The sequence below is a fragment of the Grus americana genome, chromosome 3 (assembly GCF_028858705.1).
Source record: "Grus americana isolate bGruAme1 chromosome 3, bGruAme1.mat, whole genome shotgun sequence".
NCBI lineage: Eukaryota > Metazoa > Chordata > Aves > Gruiformes > Gruidae > Grus > Grus americana.
The window spans coordinates 111,480,021-111,503,425 of NC_072854.1; the positions used below are offsets into that span (position 1 = coordinate 111,480,021).

The following is a 23,405-nucleotide window of genomic DNA, read 5'->3' on the forward strand; positions in this document are numbered from 1 at the left end:
ACCTTTTAGGATGCAAAGAGGCTGTGGGACTTTCTTCACACCCTTATCTTCTGAAGAACAAGTTGCAAAACAGAAGACCAGATTTCAAATATGCTGGAGCAAGCAGGACACTTAAGCTAGATGACAGAGGTCTGAGGGTTGGTTGGTCAACAGCTATGTCATCACCTGAGAGGTAGGCACTCACTATCTTCCTGACTGAATTTACCCTTTGTAGGTGATTATGCACTAATCTGACAACAGCCTGTCAGGCTGCAATCCAGGAGAGGGAGATTCTGAAGGGACAAGACACAACACATGTACCTGGAAGTGAAACAGCACTGCTTGTGACACGGCTGTGACTTCAGGCAAACCAAATTGCATGTAATGGCCATATGAAAACTGATGTAAATCCTTACAGGCAAGACTAAGTGTAACATTTCAACCTATCCCAGCTACCCACCATTTTTGTTTAAATGCTAGGTGTGTGGCTTGCCAAATCTTATGCTTAAGCTTTGTGCATTTTAAAAAGCCACGTCAGGGTGCAGTTCTGAATCCCTCCTGTCTTGGTTTGACTGATACTTTACTAAACAAGCAGTCTACAAGAGAAAATTTTAAAAAATAAACCACAGTGGTTACACATTCTGCAGCATTGTAAATATGATACGCATTTGGATTAATAACAACTACCATCGGTGAGTTAGCCCTATAACCGGGCAAAGACAGTCATGCACTACACATCCTGGCTCTGATGGTGGCCACAGCAGATGGCTAGTGAAGACTGTAAGGGCAAGGCAGGCCTGGAGAATACCCTGTATAAAAGGTACCACCACCACTTCTGGAAGTCAAAGGTGCAATGATTTGCAGGCTTTCATCTCCCCTGAAACTTCCTTGGCTTTATCACCCACAGGAGAGCAGTTTTGCAGCTGCTTCTCAGCTCTTGTTGCTTGCTGGTGGCTTCCAAATGCTGTTCTGCCTCTGCTGAATCTGACAGAAATGTCAGCAGGCACATGATGCAGTATGCGCAGCAGCTGCTGCAGCATTTTGATAGCCACCATGAAGTACCTAAAGGACTCTGATGTGTTGGAAAGAGCAAAAATTCCAGGACAGCAACCTGACTTCCAAACTTCCAAAGGAGAGGTGGAGGAGTTACATTACTAGGTGTTTCTTGGCTTGTTACTTTTGCTCTCTACCACTCACATTGTTAAACACATTGCTGTATCTTAGGGAATGCAATACACAAACACCAACAGGCACTCAGCTAGCATCATTTGTTTAATAAAGTCTTTTCTGTTTTTAAAAAAGTTTACAAGACAGATGTGTTCCACATGATAAACGACTAGTGGCTGATCTTTCCTTTTAATAACTTAATCCATGCAGAAAGACTGGACTGCTTAACTTGGTGTTATGTAGCAGCTGAACAATATACCAAAATACACACAGATCTACACGCTGCCATGGAAACAGGTAGCACATGACACCATAGAGTAAGAATCAAAATACAAGCCTGCTTTGATAATTTTCAGAATTCAAGTGTAAGTTTAAGGAAAAACCCTGATTTATCTTTGAAATGGAGCTTATGTACTGATAGTGAATGTTCTGCTACAATCTGCCTACAGTCACCCTTTATTCAGCAGTCATGTGAAAACACATACACAAAAATGTTACAAGTCCTTTTTACTACTGATACTACACATTAACAACTGAATCTGATAGCATTGCTTTGGTTGTTTCAATACAGAATGATATAGGTTTCTAATGTCTTAGTTCTGTTTTCCCATTTTCCATTCTTTTCCAAAGTCGTTGAAGAGTGGTGCTGAGGTGAATGTTGGGTCTCTCTTCAAGAATCCAGTGTAGCTTTTGTATGAGGAACTGTGGAAAGCAAACAGGAACATTACTATAGATAGAGTAGAAATACAGTAGGATTCCCTCAAATGCCATAGAGAAAAGTATCTTTGCTTATTGTCACAGCATGAAAATTAATGCTAGGCTATCAGTACATCACATTTTAGAAATGTTCAGCTCCATAGAATTTCAACTGCTATTGGAAAGGTCAGACTGACCAAAGCACTCTAGAAGGCCTGCAAACTCCTGTTCTCTAAAATGTTCTTATTTCAACACACAACCTACGAACAGTGGGGGAAACCTTGTCTTCTTGTAGCATAGCAGCAAGGCCAACGGTTGCTGAGAAATAGTACATCCTCGCTTTATTTTCTAAGAACACATTCTCCTTCCCAATATGCCTGCTTATCTCCACTATTAGAACAGGAAGGTGCACTGAGCACAAAGGCAGAGAGAGCAGAACTCATGTGATTCTGGCTGTTGTACGATATGACTATCCACTTTTGACTGCCTCCCAATTAATGAACAGAAACATTTCACACCAGGCTTGAAGCTGCTCTCTGTGAGGCCAGGGAAAAAAAGCCTGTGGACTTGAAAGTTTCTTTGATCCCTTTTCCAGGTCAATCCAAAACAAATTAGCATATTTCCAGAAATTTATTCAATGCCTTCAATGAACTTCATTCATATTAATACCACACAGATAATAAGAACTTCTATAAGCCAGAAAACATCCCCCAATGTCTGACCACTAGGGAAATTCATGGGTTTAAAAAGCAAAAAGCAACTTTCTGAGCAATGCATGATATTGAATTGTATAAATCACAAGCCAGACTGAACTCTAGGGATGGGAAAACAAGAAAAAGGTTAGACTTTAACTTTGCAAAACTGTTAATAATAGCTAACCTGCACAGCCAGCTCAGGTCTTCAGTATGCAGACGAGGGAAACAGTACTTAGAGAGCTTGGACATGTTTGAAAGTTCAAAATCAGCAACGTAGCTTTTTGGGGGGGGGGCGGGGAAGGCAGGCAAGCAAATCTGTGTCCTGAAGACTTAAAACTGACTGGAACAATATGATAAATACATATCTACATATATAGATAACACATGAAGAAGAATTCAGGTCTATATTCAGACACTCTAATTCCATTCCCTCAGCTCCAGGCACGTCCTGCATGTCAAGTGCCTGAAGGGAGAGGAAACTCCAGTTCTCATATCGAATTCAGCAGCAAGTGTGGCGCTCAATGCCTGGTCTAATGTTCTCATTAGATGGTGAATGTATACAAAACAGCCTGTTATCAATTCATCCTGGGAAAGAACACACTGAGGAGGGAGGGGCAAGAACCATGATGGGAAGTTGACGTTCTGGCCTGTCTCCAACCTCTAAAATGTTTTCCACTTCCACTGCTGGGGACCATGTATTATTTGGGTATTACAAACAGCAGGGGTTGTTCTGGAGTGACCTCCCTGCTACGTAAAGACAGAGAGAGAAACACAACCTGTGTATCTCTGTTCTGAAGAATACAAAGCAGGATTCTGAGTTAAGTGACTGCTGCATTACAAGACCAAAGTTTTAGATTTCCTGAGTCAACCTGGAAACGGTCGTGGCTGGGCCAGACTCACAGATACACACCTCCAGCCAGGCACACGGCTGGGAAGAGGTTTTCACCCACTTCTACATTCTAGTGTGCCGACGGCAGACAGAAGCGGAGGTTACCCACCAGTGACATTATCAGAATTTCACCTTTCAGCACTTCTACTGCAACTCTCTGCATGTGCTGCTTCAGTAAAGCGCCCAGGGTTAGAGAGTGCCCAGCAGGAGGACACAGCTTTAGAGAGGAGTGGAAAAGCCAAACCTGAGGCCTGCTTTGGATGAGCTAAGGCTCTCTTTCTGAAGACACATCTCCTTCTGCTCCACTGCTTGCACTGGGGTCATCCTTGTTACGGGGGGCATTTCTTTCTCTACTTGACTCAGACGGCACCTTGGTTCTGGTCTTCTCTTTTCTTTGTTGCTGTTTTTCAAGTTTTGTCAGCTATTCACAAAGTAAGGAGAGTGAGAAAACACTTCATGGAATAAAATAATTTCAGAAGATTATTTCTAAAAAATCATAAATGTGAGCATTTGTATAAAACTTGCAACTCAGCTTCACAACACCAATACATATATCAATAAAACAGAAAAGAAAACCAAGGCTTAGATTTTCAGAAATTTGGAGAGGACAGTGAATTATAATCATATGCTAACATGATCACCCCGAGTATAAAAGCGAAGTGCACATATTCAAAGGATTACCCTCTGCTTTTCAAGGTTCCTTCGCCCAACACAGTCTGCAAATGTGGAAAAGAATAAAACACAAGGACCAAAAGGGGGAGCTGGATTCCACCAAACTCCTCTTCTGTTTTGGGTCTTAAGTGGCAGTTTTGTAGTTTCAAAGATACTGATAACAGATGTATCCCAAGTTCAGCCATCCAGCACACAAGAATAAATTTAAGTTACTCTTTATCCAGAGAAAGAGATATATGAGCCTTAGCATCACCTAGGATATATATTAACCATTTTGAATCAGCTTGGACATACCCCTGTGCTGTCGCTGCCTTGCTACCTCCCAGTAGAAATGCTTTCAATGCTGCTAAGAGTCAAACTAAGTTGCACACAGCTGTCACTTCTACATCTCATTCCCATTTTTCAGAGAAATAGGTTGCAGTAAGTTTTGGGACTATACATATTGATAGCTACTTAAATTACTACACTTTGTGCAGTTTATCCGTTTGGGTATTTTCTGTACTTCACTGATTTTCTCTACTGCTTCCACCATTTCCCCAAAATAAAGCATACTAGTCATAAATCATAATTTCACGTCCAGAAGATCTCTTCTGAGGTGAAATCTTCATAGAATAAAATAAACTAGATTATGCATGTCAATTAGGAATTAGACGGGCTCATGGAAGATGCATACAGAGATGTAAATGTGAGCTCAAGTCAGCAAGAGCTAAGAGTGCAGACTGCAGAGCCTTGGGAGGATGCACAGCATCCCCTTGTACCTTATCCCACACATACAAACCCTCCCTACACACCTGCACACATGGACTTCTAGCCTAACACAGAATATTCTTAGCTGGCTATTTCAAAACTAAAAATAGTTTATTTTTACTATCTAAAATGACACAGTATGATATATTCATTTGTCTAGCATGATCCAGTCCTCAAGTCACGTGCATAGATGTAATCAACGTGTTGGGCATGATACAGGCAATACTTGAACTCACAAGTCTGACAACATGCACGCTACTCGTCTGCCAACAAGGCTATATACACAGCACATGAATGTTAATCGAGAAAGTGAGTGCATCTGCAGGAAGGGAAACAAATGTTTGTAAGCCCTTAGTATTAAAGGTACTCAACCTTAATTAATGGTACTCCCATGGTCTCTATGCAGTTGGGGTTTATTTTTGCAAATGGTATTGAGGTCACCCAGCTGCTGAAATCAGAACGGGGGTTTCAATGCTCTTCATGGCACAAAAATGTAACCGAACAGGGAAGGCACACTACATTAGCTGCAGACTGCAGAGACCCAAAAGCACAGTTCCTAGGTTTCAAAATATGGATTTGTACATACTTAAATAATTATATGAGCAGGTAGTGCATATTCATCATTCCTCACTGGCCCTCAACCTGGCAGTCAGTAATTGCAAAGTACCCCCCAACACAAGTACCCCCAAACACCAAGCCAAACCACAGTCAAACCTGCTGCAACAAACCTATAAACAGCTGTTGCAATCCATACGCCTTTCTTTTACCGCAGTATTGAGGCTCATAGTGGACACTCTTTTTTGACAATAATGATGCTGAAAAAATTTCCATCATCTCATAGTTCTGTACTTTATAACTGCATGAAACTTCATTGTTTCTGTAAATAATGTGATTACTGAATGGCATGATATCTCCTCTTCTCTGTTTCCTATTACTTGAAAGAAGAAAAAGCCTAAGACACGACACCAATAGTTTAAATTGAATTACCTTTGTCTTTGAGAAGGCTGTGAGCTAACCCAATACGGCTAAGCCTGGATTTTCAAAACATGAAAAACAGTAGTGTATTCACGCCATGAACCTTGTGTTATGCAATACAGAATCCACATCCATAATGTGTATTTGTTCATGTATCATTTACATATAGAGGCAGAAATGGCTCAATATATGATAGCATATCATATTACCATTTCAAACATGCCTACGCTGGGCATTCCAACATAGTCTTGGGGGTAAATTGCATACTTACTAAGACTTCTGAGGTATATATAGTTATATATAGTTTTATAGATACATATATATGTATACATATACTCTTATGTACAAGGGTACCATATTCTCTGTAGAAATAGGAGTAGCATTTATATCCTAGAGTAAACAGTATGCATCAGATGGTCTGCAAAGTTATGATGTATATTTATCATGAAGGACCTCCTAAGTAACCTAGTTCTGTAACTAATTAGTTTGAGAACAATGTAGTGCAGAGGGCAAACAAAACAGCAGATATGCAGAGATAAATCCAGATCTGTCTTCACACTTGGCTCCGCAGCAGACCCAAAGCTCTACTCATGACTACTCAGCTACATCTCTTTCTCACAGGGCAACATCTTTAATAAATGGAGAAAAACAGAAGCAGGAATAACCTTTGAATATTTAGAACAACTCCCAGGTTGGCAGGATCTGACAGCAGTATTCACCCAGCTCAAAGAAAAATGACACAAAAAGTTCATTTAGATGAGGGGAGAGGATAATTTGGTAAGCTGTATTTATCCATGTCTCAAATGAACAGGGTCTACTTTTTTAAATACAACAAATTAAAGTTCATTTATTAACTGTTTCATCCATCTAAAACTCAAGTAATACTAAAATAGATAAGGACTTGTCTGTACTTATGGACATAAACACATATGCTCTCCAGTCTGTGCATACACTGTGATCTATAAACCAAAATTCAGGCACAAAGATTAAAATCTTGTTTGTTTTTTCATTTCTGTGCTTGTAAGCTGCTTAAGTAATTCAAAAGGATGTGTTATGGGAGTACACAAAAGACCTGCCAGTGAGTTGAAAAAAGTTACAACAGTTAACTTTTTGGTATGACAGTGAATGCTGCTTTCCATATAAGCAGAGTGTGTTCCATACTCATTGTCCCATCTGCAGAAATATCATGAGCTGCTTGTGGCTACTGCCTTATGATGTCTGCTGGCTAGCTGTGGACACGGTGTACAGAAAGTGTCTAACTCAGCTTTACATCCATAAACCAAAATCCATTCTTTTCTGAGACAACTTGGAAGGCTACGAAGGGATTCATCTTACAGCAGAAACAGCACTGTCTCGTGGCAAAAGTCCTGTGTGTGCCTAAGATACAATGCTAGGCTGGTCAGCAGTGTGTAGCAGTTCCATCCCACAAGCGCTGAAATATTCACGTTTACAACACAAGTCCAGACATCCTGCGCACTGAGCTATGACATACATATAGGCAAAAATTCATGCACGGAATTAGAATCGGTGACCCTTGATCTATTAAGACAGTCTTAACCATAGACGTAACAGGAGTAACTAAGCCTGAAAACTCACACGGAAAATACTGTAAACCTATACATGTCAAGCCTTTTATCTCAAGCCACAGTATCCTGGAATCACTTTATGTTATGACTTTGGCAAGAACCAAAACCCACAAACTGATCAGCTGTTCAGAAGAAGTCTTTTATGGTCCGTTGCCAGCAGTCAAAACCTGTGTTTTGGGGATCAATACCTGGTCTAACCCAACTGATGAATTTCTGAAGCATGAAAGGAGTCAGAAAAGTCTTCAAACATCGCAAGTGTTTAAGACCATCTCCCTCGTGACCATGCACAAAAATGCAAGAGTCCTCTGTCCGCAGAGTGCAACTTTTCTTTTCTCCCATTGTAATATAGATATTTTACATTGCTGATACACTACCAATGAACTAATAATCTCAAACTATGTGGACACTGCTTTGTCCCCAACAGATACAGAGCAATAGTTTTGAAAAAGGTCAAAATTTACATTTGGGTTGACAGCTTCTTTGACAAATTCTAGCCTGATGCAATTTAATAGTACACCACAGACATGAAATTCTAAAATTGAATAATTACAGTGGAAAGCTAGACTGCACTGTGAAAAAAGGTTTCACCAAGGCAGAAATGTCTGCCATTATGTCAGCTGTAATACTACACCACGTCACTTTTGTAATCAATTTGCTGAGCAAAAAAAAGCAAACTGGCACATCCCACTTGAAAATGCTAATAATTCTTCAGGTTGATTGTTTCGCTGAAGTTAATTTCCCACATTCAGAAATGCCTTAGTGTCAGCCTTCCTTGAAGTTCTACCTTCTTGAATACAGAAACATATCCTTCGTTTTCCTTTTTCTCTGTGATCAGTGTGTACACAGAGGTTGATTGCTTTTGAGATAGCCATGAATAACACCAAGAAGAAGTGAATGACACCAACAAGAGAATTATTTTGTTAGCAGTCTGCCAGAAAATCAGTGGCAGTGTTCATGTTCCTGGAACCTCAAACCACAACAAGATCTGCAGAGGTATGTTTCAAATTTCAATAGTGGTGTGCCAAGCTGCTACAATTTCAAATCTTAAAAAAAAAAAAAACCCACAATAACTTGAAGGACAGGTTACATTTCAGGAAGAGACCAATCCCTCAAACTGCCATAGGGCATTACAAATCTAGCAGTTTAATACTAATGTCACTAAGCAAATGATAGCACTGAGATAAAATTATTATCAGAGGTCTACTGCAAAAATAAATCAATGGAAAGGTCATGACAGAAGAAGGGTATTCTTCACAATCTGTTAAGGAGATGGCAGATCATCTGACTTTCCTTTTCCTTTCTATATATCTATACCTTAGTCTTAGGATCAAAGTGTTATTAGGAGCTTTTTTCTCTTTGAGAAGAGGACACAATCCTTTTGGCCAATGAGCAGCTCATGCAAGGAATTATATATTTCATTTTCTTCCTAGAAGAAAAGTGAGCAGCACGTAATGAAGTTACACTATACAGGCCCAAAGCCTGAGGCAAGAAAAGTGCTGCCAGCCTTTCATCAGTTAGCCTGGTCTAACATGCTGCCCAGGGTCTTGGAAAAATTCCCTAGCCAAGCAGTTTATTAGCTGCATGGCTTCCCCACTCATTTTCCTCAACTGCTCTTTATCACCATAAAAAATAAATAGATAACCAGTTGAGCTCCCTTAGGTTTATATTCCTCACCAAAACTTTCAGCATAAGAAAATGAGCTCACAGGTTTTGGATTTGTTTCTTCAAAGTAAGCTCAAAACCAGTGCAACTGGAAGAAGAGAAACATCAAAGCTGGCAACACAGCATCTAGACAAAATGTCAGCTGATGGTGCTAAGACGACTGTAGTTGATTTCTCATTACGGTGCGTATGTTCACATGGGAAGGAAGAAAAACTAGGCCACAAAAAAACCAAATTCAAAGACAATGGGAAAAATCCATTCACTGCAGACAGGGACCCTCACTGCATAGTCATTTACCATAGTTTAGTATCATAAAATATTTAACACCAGCTACTGATCACACAATTCCAAGACAATCCCCATCCCTCCCTAAGATGAAAATGGAAGTTGAAGCAACACCATACTTGGGGAACTGAAAACACCTTCAGCTATATTATATTAAAATGTTCTAACTGAAAAGTGACAGAAAAGTTAAAATACTAGATTTGGGGTTTCTCCACATTCAGCAGAGAAATCACTTTTGGCTACACAGTTGTGAGAAGCTTTTTAAGGCATAAATAATAAAATATTTATGTGGAATTCATTTAACGGTTTTTCTATAATCAAGATCCTCCTGCCATTTAAAAATGTAAGTTACTTAAATGTCAGTCTTGAGAAGTTCCTCTCTCATTCAAAACACTGACATTTGCAAGGGGCATTACATTATTATTTACTACGCATATCAACCAAGCATGTGCATGCTGCTTTGCAGTACTGATACAGTCAGGTTCAGTAACAAAGTTCTGCTCCAATGCTTTCATTCTTATCCCTCCCGCTACAGTGTCCAGCTCCAAACATGGTTTAACATACAATGTAGTTTACTTCCTTCTGGACAGTAATGGAACAAGTGGGCCCACAGAGATCAGTTCAGCATCTCATTAGAATATAGGCATTAAACACTGAAACTGCTATGCCACTTCACCTAGGAGAAGAAATAAAAATGCACAGAATATTTCCAATCTGAATTCCCAAATTATCCATAATGCTTTCAAAGTCCAAAGGGCTTTTTTTGAGTTGTCACCATGCCACCTCCCCAGGCACCCTCAAAAACCTCTTCCTGCTCCATTTCTGTCTGGCTACTTCTACTAGCTACAAATTCCTATGAAAAAAATACATAGGAATGTATTCCTATTCCTTCTGAAAAACAGGATATAAACATACAAGCATTGTGGGCATAGCTAACCTAATCTCAGCAATGATCACAACAATCTTCATCATACAGCACAGAAATTTGCTACATTCTTAGCGCTGACCTCTGTAATTATCCAGATGGATGCATGTAAGTTCAGACGGCATTATCCAAAACTGCTTCACTGGTTGAGGCTGGAAATTAAAATGTTTGTGATTTGTACTAGAACATTAGGAAAAATCCTTTTGTCTTCTGCATCACAGCCAAGACTGATGATAAATATGTGATCTACCCTCACTCTCAAAGACTCAGAAAGGAATCACCACATGTGTATACTGATCTTCTCCCATTTTATGCCTTTTTATTTTCACATTTCTTATTCAGTTTCTAATCCGTGGCTTTATTTTGCCTTTCAAGCAAAATTTCTTGTACATCAGACTTACCAAAAAGGCGCTTTAAAAGCTCAACTAAATGCCAGCTATTTTTTCTTTTTCTATTATTCCATTCACATCTCTAAAATTAAAAAAAAATGACAAATCTTCAGAAAAGGCCCAGCAATCACTAACTACTGCAGGTGTAAGAATCTTCTGATTTACTTCATACTTTCAAACAATTTCCTTATTATTAAATCAGACCACAACAGAACTGAACAGTTCACTACAAATTAAACTGTAGGAGCTTCCCCTGCTTACTAGGGTTTCAAACAGCTGGGATATTCTCTTACACATATATATATTTGTTGTATGAGGACTTTTTTTTTAATTAACTTTTTAATTAACTCTGTAAGTGATTTATTTATACTTCTCTAGCACAAGGAATATAAATACTAGAATACTAATTACATTGCTAAGGAATTATAAAGATCAGATTACCAAATACAACTACAGACAATCACTCAAAAAAAGAGGTATTTCACTGTCACATCCAATGACAAAAAAGAACTATTAATCAGCAATTATTTGTCTAATTTCTTTTTCTTAACATCATATTAAACATTGCTAGATGTTTATTTATCTCTTCTTGCTAAAGCAGAAAGCAAAAACATAAAACCCACACCATCTCTAAGCCTTAGTTCCCACGCTACAAGCAACAGACTGTATGACAGTGAAGAAAACGCAACAGGCAGGGAAGAGGAAAGAGAATGACAAATTTAGATTGGTTCTTCCTCACCACACGTCTTGTACAATGGGTGAGAGATGATGGCACGCATGTCAAACAATATTAGGAAAGGATGCTTAACAGTGTTAGAAACAGCAGTACCTCCAACAGTGTGTGTTAAGGTCCCCATATGAGCTAGAAAAGATCCCCAGTAACAGTTAAAAGAGATGCCAATTCTCAAGGAAATTGTGTTCTTTGAAACATGGCCTCCAAAGCACACATGGCCAGGTTGCTTTCTCACTGTCTGTGCCACTGTAAGAGCTCATCCATTTCTGTGACAAACAAGAATCCCACGCATCAGGACTTGCAATGAGCTGGAGCTCAGGGTGGCACACGAAATCTCTGTGGACAACACATCACAGAAGGAAGGCAAGTAAACTTAGATTACTCTTATTCACATATGTGAACTCTCTGGTACCCACTCAATAGCACACACAAGGACTCTGTCCTCCTTTTCATAGCGTCCAGGCACAGACTCAGTAAAAAGATACTTGGTGTAACCTTCCCTAAGGACAACTGACGTTGTGCTCTAAGCACATCCTGCACAAGAAGCCTCATCTTTGCTGATGAGATGAGGTTTAAAGAGGAAAGGAAGGCAATCAGCCAGTGAGACTGAAGCAGAATCAGATAGTCACATTAAATGAAGATTCCATGTTTAAAATCCTTGTCAGCGACATGGACAGTGGGATCGAGTGCACCCTCAGCAAGTTTGCTGACGACACCAAGCTGTGTGGTGCGGTCGACATGCTGGAGGGAAGGGATGCCATCCAGAGGGACCTTGACAGGCTTGAGAGGTGGGCCCGTGTGAACCGCATGAAGTTCAACAAGGCCAAGTGCAAGGTCCTGCGCATGAGTCGGGGCAATCCCAAGCACAGCTACAGGCCGCGCAGAGAATGGATGGAGAGCAGCCCTGAGGAGAAGGACTTGGGGGTGTTGGTGTCCGAGAAGCTCAACAGGAGCCGGCAAGGTGCGCTTGCAGCCCAGAAAGCCAACTATATCCTGGGCTGCATCAAGAGAAGTGTGACCAGCAGGTCGAGGGAGGTGATTCTGCCCCTCTACTCTGCTCTCGTGAGACCCCGCCTGGAGTACTGCATCAAGCTCTGGGGTCCCCAGTACAAGAAAGACATGGAGCTGTTGGAGCGAGTGCAGAGGAGGGCCACGCAGATGATCAGAGAGGGCTGGAGCACTTTTCCTGTGAAGACAGGCTGAGAGAGTTGGGGGTGTTCAGCCTGGACAAGAGAAAGCTTTGGGGAGACTTTATAGCAGCCTTCCAGTACCTGAAGGCGGCCTGCAAGAAATCTGGAGAGGGACTTCTTACAAGGGCAAGTAGAGATAGGACAAGGGGTAATGGCTTTAAGCTGAAAGAGCTTTAGATTAGATGTTAGGAAGAAATTCTTTACTGTGAGGGTGGTGAGGCACTGGAATAGGTTGTCCAGAGGAGTTGTGCATGCCACCCCCTCCCTGGAAGTGTTCAAGGCCAGGTTGGATGGGGCTTTGGGCAACCTGGTCTAGTGGAGGGTGTCCCTGCCCATGGCAGGGGGTTGGAACTAGACGATGTTTGAGGTCCCTTCCAACCCAAACCATTCTAGGATTCTATGATACATGCCAGATAAAGTTTGAAAACCAGCATCCTTCCCAGTCTTCAGCCCATGCTGTGGCCACCAGGAGGTTGTTGTCAGATGGGAAAGGCAGGCAGCCTTGAACTGTGAGGGCAAAATCCTTAAACAAGCCAATATTTCCCAAGAAAGAGATGGAACTTTGCAGAATCGTGCACGCCCTGGTGATTCCTTAGGTTATTTTACACTCACACATGGGACAGCAGCGGTAAAAGCTCTCTCAGTGTTCTAATGATTCCCACTGACTGCTTGAGCAAAAAAGATTGGTCACCAGTTTTGCTCTAGAGACCAAGACACTGTGGGGCTCCACCTCATAGTCACAGGTAGCAGGACACGATGCTTCCGTCAACCCTGCCACTAATGCCTTCAACTATGGACTACAATAACTGCTGTTTTTCAAAGGATATGGTCACCTGCACCTGAGACAGAGCCATGCAAGAGCACGGAGAATTTGCACGGTAAACGTTGCTTGGTGGCATGGAGGGAACATGTCCTTTCCTATTCCACAAAGAGATGGAGTGCAAAAGAAGAGGGTCGATACTGCCACAAGTACCACAACTAAACTAAGCCTTAACAAGTCTATACCATAAACATGGCACCAGAAAACAGTGGGCCATAACTCTCTTGACAGCTAATGAACAGTTCAAAAGGGACATCAGAGCACTCCACTTCTCTGCCATCCAGTTTTCTACAGACTCTGCCTGTTTCCCAGGCAAACTGGGCAGCAGCCTAATTCCTCCAAATGGGGATGTGAGTGCTTACATCTACAATTATTCCTCACTCCAAAGACAGAGCAGCGCTGCTGCTAAATGTGCAGGGTTTGGGATGACAACTCTTTGTGCTAAAGCTGTGAGGGTACAGAAATAAAGACCAGGAGCAGATGCAGTTCTTTCAGGGGCTAAAACATCACAAAAACATACAGAACAGAATTTGGAGGTAAACCAAAACTGACTCCAAACCAAGCTACCTTAGCTATTTAAGGCAACAAGAGATGCTTCTTTAGATTTTCCCATGCTCTTTTCCCATTAGGCTCCAAAAACCTTTAGTATACTATTTTGAGATATGCAGAATTCCCACCAATTACAGCCACTAGTTGCACTGCAGTTATCACAGAACCTATAAGCAGGCTTTAGAACCTATAAGTAGGCTTTAGAAGAGCAGGTATAAACATACGTGGCTGGCTGAAGAAACCCAAATGTCTGATTTTTAATTTGGAAGTGTGATGGCCACATGGTGGCTCAAGGACAGACCCCATCAGCAAAGTGATTTTGTCTTGCTCTTCAACTGGTCAGGTAAATTGGTAGGATCACTGTACTTGGGACAAACTAAGGCTAGAAAGAATGGAATGGAATGGAATGGAATGGAATGGAATGGAATGGAATGGAATGGAATAGTATAGTTCTGGTTGTAAGGGACCTACAACGACCATTTAGTCTAACTGCCTGAAGACTTGAGGGCTGACCAAGAGTTAAAGCATATTATCAAGGGCATTGTCCAAATGCTTCTTAAACACTGACAGGCTTGGGGCACCAACCACCTCTCTAGGAAGCCTGTTCCAGTGTTTGACCACCCTCTCAGTAAAGAAATGTTTCCTTATGTCAAGTCTGAACCTCCCCTGGTGCAGCTTTGAACCATTCCCACAGACCTATCACTGGATCCCAGGGAGAAGAGCTCAGCACCTCCCTCTCCACTTCCCCACCTCAGGAAGCTGTAGAGAGCAACAAGGTTTCCCCTCAGCCTCCTTTTCTCCAAACTAGACAAACCCAGAGTCCTTAGCCGCTCCTCATAGGACATGCCTTCCAGCCCTTCAATCAGCTTTGTTGCCTTCTTCTGGATGCATTTGAGTACCTTCATATCCTTCTTAAATTGTGGAGCCCAGAACTGTACACAGTACTCAAAGTGAGGCCTCACCAACACTAAATACAGCAGGACAATCACCTCTTTTGACCGGCAGGTGATGCTGTGTTTGATGAACCCCAGGATGCGGTTTGCCCTCTGGGCTTCCAGGGCACGCTGCTGGCTCATACTGAGCCTGCTGCCAACCAGCACCCCCAGATCCCTTTCTGCAGGGCTCCTCTACAGCCACTCATCTCCCAAATTATACTTGTGTCCAGCATTAGTTCATCCCAGGTGCAGAATCTGGCATTTGTTCCTGTTAAATTTCACACCATTGATGATTGTCCAATGCTTCAATCTATCCGGATCCCTCTGCAAGGCCTCTTGTCCCTTGAGAGAATCAGCAGCGCATCCAAGTTTAGCATCATCGGCAAACGTACTAATGGTATATTCAACTCCTGCATCCAGACCAATAATAAAAATATTGAACAGAACTGGCCCTAGAATTGAGCCCTGAGGAGCACCACAGGTGACTGCTGCCAGCCAGATGTAGCCGCATTCACTACAACCCTTTGAGCCAGTTCTTCACCCAGTGCACCATGAACCCACTCATCCCACAGCTGGACAACTTGTCCAGAAGGATGCTGTGAGGGACAGTATCAAAAGCCTTACTAAAATCCAGAAAACTACATCCACCACCTTCCCTTCATCTACTAGGTGGGTGACCTTATCATAGAAGGATATCACATCAGTTAGACAGGACTTTCCCTTTGTGAACCTGTGTTGAGTGTACCTGATGATTGCATTGTCCTTTAAATGCCTTTCAATAACACCCAGTACCATCTTCTCCATAATTTTTCCAGGTACTGAGGTTAGACTAACAGGTCTGTAGTTTCCTGGGTCTTCCCTCATGCCCTTCTTATAAATAGGAATAACAATTTTAACAAGGTTAAGTGAAGTGTTAAACAGATAGAGTTGGTGTGGCCTCACTGAAACGCAGCTGGGAGTAACAATCCCTCCCCCTTCTCTTTCAGCCTGGAAAAGTTGGTCACTGTCACGTTTAGAGAATCAAAAAACCTCGTCACTGCATTTGGTTTTCAGCATAGCCTGTGCTGTTCCTCAGCAAAGCTAACTCTCTCTCCACTCCAGACGTAAAATTCAGGACTTGAATTTGCTGTTTTGTTTCAGAGAAAGAAGCAGCTCTCCAGTTAATCGTTTCATCCAGCCACCCACATGCAAAAGCCCTAAATGTCAAGAAACTTCACTAAAAAAAAAAGGGAGGCGGTCCAAACACATTAAAAACATAGTTAATGAGTCAATGGGAAAGAATAAACTGTAAAAAGCTGTTTTGCTTTACACAACGCACAACTTTTACCAGGACAACAGGCAGCTATCAACAGGCCAGGGAACTGAAGAAAACAATGCAATTATTTAACTTTTCAGAGGCTGCACAGGAAGCACAAGGTACTCATGCCTAAGGAAAGCTATACTGCTTCATAACAGGAATGCTACAAATTCGCAAAGGAGGTACAGCTTATACATCCACCCTTTCCAGACAGATCCGCTGGCTCACTCACCTGTTTAGGGTCGACAGTGGCAGCCGGGGACTCCAATTCTATTGTTACAGGACCATCATTCTGGATGTGTACCTGCATATAGGCACCAAACTTGCCATCTGTAAAGGAAAGAGACAAGAAGAGCTGAGGGCTCTTGAAAGGATAACACAAACCAAAATCTTTCTCAAATGTGCTACTAAAAAGAGAAAAAAAAATACATAAAAGGTCAGCAAACTAATGAACTGCAGAAAGCTACTTAAGAAAAAAACAGTCTGTGTGCACCCAGCTCTCTGGTCTGACATTCAGAGGTAATAAATACACAGCTAAGTACAGTGATGTCCACAAAACAAAACAAGTTGACAGATAATCAAGGTGCTTACAGTTCAGGATGGGCAGGATAGTTCTCACAGGCAGGAGATGAAATTTTAAAGGATGTAACAGCTAAGCCTAGCTAACTCCAGCTAACTGGCTGATCTTTTGAAGAAATCTTATATATGGCCAAAAGATAAAAAGACTCAGAGTCTATTCTGAAGCACTTGACATTGAATATTCCAGAACAGGACACTGGTGTACAGTTCAGTCCCAATCTGCTACAGTAATTTCTACGTTCCTGTAGAGTGGCAACCTAGGCCATTCTTTGTCACGGTTTGGCAAAAAAGTGTGTCTACTCCCTCAACCCTGGCTACTTCACAGGAATACATTTATGAAATCAGAAATGTCTGTGTCACTTGTCATCAGTGGCATGTATTAGCACACCAGCTGAGGCGCAGACCACATTTTCGGTAGGCATTTGAGAAGTTTCCATCACAACAGACTCATAACATCCTTTTGTATGCTGTTTTCTCCTCAGATCTCATTTTCCTTTGTGCAAGCTTCCCTGCTCCATTTTTTCTAGTCCAGCTTTCTGCTCCTCAAACTCACCCCACCACTGGCTGAGCCTACCTGACTTCTCTCTCCCACATATTCTCTTCTGTCCTGCACACCTGAGTAGCCTTTCTATGCCTTCCCGGTAGACACAGCAAAAGGAACAGATACTACCAGTTCAATACAAATGCATGGAAGAAAAAAAGGTGTACTGCAGCAAGCAGACAGCAGTTATCCAAAGACTGGAACAGCCTCACTTACTGGGAAGGCAGGCCTGGAGCCTGCTCAGCAACACAACCAAAACCTCTTCCAGTACCACCTTGGACAGTGAGCAAAAACAGGCTGAAAGCGGTAGGCTCAAGCTTCAATGGAGCAACCACCCACGGGGAATATCTGCATGAGACATTGTATAGCTACTCAGCAGCCTTCCATGGCAACACATGATGTCCCTGACTGAAAAGAGGTCAAACCAAACTGTCCTGATTCTTCATGAATGTGTTACTGGGAATAAAGAGCTCTGGAAGAGTTTTCAGTCACTCCCTGGCACATCCCATGAATCAGACAGAAATGTGGCATTTGCTTTTAAAAAAAAGGAAAAAGAAAAGGTACATACATGGGCCATATCACAACAGATCTACTGCCCAAGTGCTTTTCCAAAGGCTGCATGCCACAAGCCACCCCATGAGCTGGAGATACAAGCTCTGGCAAAGCCAAAAACTACAGCCTGCACAAGAGTCTGCTGACAATGGTCCGGCAACCAAGGAAAAGGTTCTTGGACTGACCACTGAAGAGTCACAGCAAAAATTTTACCAGCAGCATTCCTCAGACATTTGCTGCCCCACAGAGGAGGCAGCAGCAGAGAACATACCCAATGTCCCAGCTCACTGTCTCTACTCAGGCTCCTTTGATTAAATTGATTTTCTTCAATGTTTTGCATGGGCTGACAAATGCTATGGGTGTTGAATCTAGAAACTCAACAAAGGCATGGCTCCTGCAGCTGCATACCCCCAGGTCCAAACAGCAGCAAAGCTGAGCATGTATTCCCGGTAGGCACACATGCACAAACACATGTATGCTGCACACACGCGCACATATATATACACACACAGCCAGCTGCACGGCTATCAACACAGACACGCTCAGCAATCACATGAACACAAATAGCACCTACAGCCTCATCTTGAACCCCTCACTGGCTGATTGGAATAAAGGTCCGTTAGTGGGAAATATGTAGATATATACAGTGCAGACCCCTCCAGCAGCTGGGCTTAGACACTCAGTCTGCCCAGTAGCTCCCATGGATCTTGGCAACCCTAGATGCTGGCACCTGGGTATACAAGTCCCTGAGGCCTGCAGCCCTGCTCCAGCTGCTGGTACAGACCCCCTTGCACACAGGTACACACACACATCTCCCCCCAGCTCACTGGCAGTTTGCTGTCCCCCTCTAGTCTTACCCTTAGAGACACACAGACACACCCACACAGGTCTCATCCGTAGAGACCCCTGGCCTCTCCAGCAGCTGGCCAGGACTGCACTAGTTCCTCCAGGAGCCAGCTCCTCCTGTGGTCTCACGCTCAGAGACACACACCCAGACCCGGCTCTGGCCACCGCAGCTCCTCACCAGCTCACCCCGCTGTGTATGTGCTCAGTGCCATACCTTCACTCACAGACACATGCCTCAGACCCGTAGTCCCACTCCATTTGCTGCACTCAGATCCCCCCATTCACACACATGCACATAAAACAGTGGGTCCCTCACCCAGGAAAATAGAAATGGCAGTAAGAAGACAAGGCAGACTGTGCTGATCAGGTGCAGGGCATAGCCACAAGTGTACCAACCAGCCATTGCTTACATGTGGCCATCCCTTTTTATACCCATATCCCTTTATTTTCCCATGCTTGTTCTTCCTCAAATCACCTAGATCCGCCCCTTTCCCTGCCTTCCACACCTAAATATCCCATAATGAGTCCTGTGTGACCCTGAAATGCTCTCTTCCCGCATGTGTCCCATATCCCTAGGCAGTCCGAAATGGGGTCTGGAGAGCCACTCCTGTTGACTCCCCAGGATGGGCATCACACCTATCCCCCCAGAGAGGGTCTGCGATCCTCTGAGTCTAGAATTTGGGTTCCTCTGCCTGCCTCTGTGCTCCTTTGCGTGTATGCAGACCAGTTTTGCATCACATAATGTAAGAACTACCTAAGAGCAGGAGTGAAAACGCCTTCCCATTTGACAACTCCACTGCAGGGTCAGTACCCTCTGGAGGGAGAGGACAATTGAGGCTGAGGTGCCATCAAAGAATGGCACATTGGAAGATACTAGCACAGTTACTGCTTTAACAAGGTGCAGCTGACTTGACTGGGTAAATCAGGTAAATAGAGATACCACGAAGCTATCGGTATTTCAGGAAAGGATCGGTGTGTTCTGAATGCTAGCTAACAGTGCAAAAGAAAAGAAGAAGAATTACTAAATAATTACAGAAAATAACAGAAAATTTATGAGACAAAAGTATTACAAAGCAAGTAAAAAAAATCAAAAAGACCTGTTCTCATGTTATAAATTTGCAGGAGCCTGGAACATGTAAAGGGTTTTACTGAGGAAAGATGTCAGAGCAATCAAAAAACTAGTGATTATAATTTTCCAGCACAGTTTTCAAACCCTTTGCCACCCATGATAGATGAGTACCTGCAGGGAAAACCCAGGTAAGTTTTTCCCTAAACCTGTAGCTTATGGTTTCACTGGTGAATCACACAGGCACGCATTTTTAGAGATGTCTGTAAATGACTCTCAGCTGAGAACTAAAAGCTTGAAGAATGCTTGCTGCTTTTGGTTAGCTGTATCTGCACATCTGACGTCTAGCTACCATAATGTGTAAGAGTCTCTTACAGAACAAATGACGACTACAGCGTAGAATCTCACAGAACTGATTCCTGCACAGAAACACGCAGTTTCTGTATCTGACGAGCACAATAAAAAAAAGACTTTATACCTTCATGCAGACCATGAGGGAAGGATCTACTGACATGCTTAGACAGTGGTGATATTACTTCTTTAGGAAGATCAAGCAGACACTACTTGAGCTGCTGGTCCTAGAAGGGTTGTTGTTATATTTACAGAGTATATGGAGAGAGGTACCTACATGTTGATCACATAAATGAGTCAAAACTAATGCATCTTTCTTTAACAAAATAGTAAACAAAAATACCACCTTAAACTTTATTAGTGGGAGCACAACTTTCCAAATAGCTCTCTACATATTGTATCATTCCTCTGCTGTACTTTAATCACTTCTGTGGCTAAAAGGGCTGCGTTCTGCACTTCCCACACATATGTGGACCTAAAAAAACCAGTAACCTTCACAGGCTCATTTTTTTCAAAGGCTGGTCAAATAAGCCCCCACCTTTACCAGAACACTCAAGGCACTCCCATCTCATAAGCCCTTTCTATCCTGTTTCGGCATCAGAACTACTGTCAAGGGACATCTTTCTGTAACAGCTCCCTCCCATTCTCCTCATACTTAAACTTCCAGTCTTTTGATCCAAGGTCACCCCAGGTCAAGGTGAATCACAGGTCAGAAAGTTTAAGATTTAGAGTTAATGGAAACAGTACTTAAACCAGAAATGTCTGTTAATGCTGGCCTTCTCTATAGCCTCTCTCTTCCACATCTTCCTCTCAAAGACAGGAAGGGTCTTGGCACCTTGCAACCACCACAATATGAACAGCAGTGCGGGTTTCAGTCTCAGCAACCTCATTCTCTGAAAAGATTTTAAAAGCCAACTGAGGAAGAATTTCTTCACACATTCCAAATTCCCTTTATTGATCTTAATCCAAAATGTCTCGTGGACCACCACACACCTTCATCTTCAAGCTTTCAAACATACTGCAAAGGTGGTGATGTTGTCAGAAGAGGCTGCCACTCTCCCTTACACAAATTGACATGTCCTGTAGTTTCAGGGACCATGGTCCCTGTGCAGTATGTGCTTTCCTCATGGGACGCTTCTGTATTTTTGGGCTGGCACCTCCCTTATACATCAAAACCAAAGGGTTATAGCAGTCCAATGGTCCTCATAGCTCTTTTCAAGAAGTGGCCTCACCCAAAACACAGCTTTTCTTCTCTGCAGCTTCAGGGTCTGGTCTTGCCTGAAAGAACAAGGGAAAGCTAAAACCTAGTTTCACAATTTCTTCTTAAATCAACACCTAATTCCTCTTTAGGAAGAGATGCTTCTTCAGCAGAATCTCCCTCAGTGCTGGCTGCCTGCCTCAAAAACATGCTCCTACCTTCCTTCCCTTGTCCCAGTGTCTACCGTAGTGTCAGTATATGGCAATTCATATAAACTTTCAGAGAAGGCATTTTTCATTTGTGTGTTATCGTTTCCTGAAGAGATGAGTTGAGAAACAAGCCTGACTCCCCTAAAACAGACTGACATCTGTGGTACCACTGCATTTTGCATTCACCTAAGAGCACACTGGTGGAACATATCACCCCTGTGGCGCTCGGGCAGACAGGCTGCAAGAGAGTTGATTGTTCTGGCCTTGAATGTTGATGCAGACAAATCCCTCTTCTGCACAGGACTGCAAGGAAACTGAAGACATCATCTCTTCCATCTCTCTGTCCCAAGAGTCTGTCTGGACTGATTTTCATTTTTCAGTCAGAAGGAAAGGAGGAGAAAGAATCCACTTGCCTTGGATGTTGCCTGTTACCCCAGCAACTTTGGGTAAATTTATGACATGACCCTCTACTGTCCATGGGAGACACTACCAACTCACCCTTAAATACTATTTATTTTCCTGCATTTTATACCACAATGCTCTTCAATGTAGTAAGTACCTTTCCCCGCTTTTAAGGCTTCTCAACTGATCAAGTCACCTCCTTGCAACATCCTCTGCCATAAAAAAGGATCCTACAAGTATAATTAAAATGACAATTTTATTCTGCTGGACACCTCTTAGAATTCCTTTTCCCTTAAAATCTGGCATGCATGCCTTCTTCAGAGGCAAAGGAGATCTCTACCTGAGGTGAGACAGACAAGCCACATCTGAGATGTAAAGACTTGAAAATGAGATATGATTTACTTTCAGAATATTTTTTGGACATATCTCAAGCCTCATGACCTAGAAACTTCACACTGGTTTTATTCAGAAGTTACTTCTAAGCTTATCTACTTGGAAAGTTATTCCTAATTAACTCCATGTGGGCACTCTTGCTCCAGATAAGAGGACTTATTCCAAAGCGACAACACTCACTGTTGTTCACTGAAAAGAGAACTTCAAAAACCTGCTGTCAAAATATAAACTGATTGAAAGTATTTCAGAAACAAAGCATTTTCCGAACCCCAAGAATAAAGATGTAGATATATGAAGATATATCAATTTTTCCACACCTCATTTACGTGAAAGAAGAAAGTCCATACTCGCTTTTAGTTTACCAGGACATAAGGGTCCAACTCGATCAAATCTTACCAGAGCAAATCTTCTACCTATCGACTTCCTAGGAAGTTCTGTTACCAGTTTCAGAGGCACAGGAATGGGTCCTAACTTAGTCATCACTCAACAAAGATAAAGATTCATAAAGCACAGACTCTGAATTCATTAGAACAGAAGTTTTTTATGTTACGGACTGAAAGGGATGCAGGGAACAGGTATCAGAAATGCATTCCTTATCATCAACAAATGTTGATTGGAAGAATATATCAAGGTACTGGAAAGCTGACACAAGATGGACATTTTATGTGTGCCTTTCACTGCGCCTCCTTGGAAAGCACTGGGATAACTACCTTAATCTACAGTCAATATGGAGATTAGCCTCTAAATCTTTCCCCAGCTACCAGTTTTCTGCCTTTTGTCTCCTTTTGGTCCTCATAATGAAAGTAAGGCTGACTGTTATCTATTAATAGCCCCCATTTTAAAAACAGTCTTTTCTAGACACTTGTCTTCTGGGCAAGTGTATAAAAAAATCAAGTCTAAATAGGAAAATGGCCAGAAAGCAAACAGAAAAGCAAAACAGTAAAGATTAAGGGTGGATAGAGCACAAATGCAAAGGGAAGCCTGGCATTTTCTGGTAAAAAGAAAACTGTTGCATACATGGCATAGAGTTGAGAAAAGATAGCCTAAATCAAACACTGTTCTCAAGTACCACATAAC

The 23,405-nt window shown here is 42.2% G+C and overlaps 1 protein-coding gene across 1 annotated transcript in view; it reads right to left on the bottom strand.

The window, feature by feature from the left end:
- Window positions 1-1,235: 1,235 nt before the first annotated feature.
- The window catches only part of DTD1 (D-aminoacyl-tRNA deacylase 1), a 31,167-nt gene continuing 8,997 nt past the window's right edge, over window positions 1,236-23,405 (bottom strand). Inside the window, exons 4-6 of the mRNA XM_054822598.1 lie at window positions 16,424-16,521; window positions 3,671-3,847; window positions 1,236-1,848 (exon numbers count right to left, since the gene is read on the bottom strand). Of these exons, the coding sequence (XP_054678573.1) occupies window positions 3,692-3,847; window positions 16,424-16,521 (254 nt within the window). The 3' untranslated portion in view covers window positions 1,236-1,848; window positions 3,671-3,691. The remainder of the gene's footprint in view (window positions 1,849-3,670; window positions 3,848-16,423; window positions 16,522-23,405) is intronic.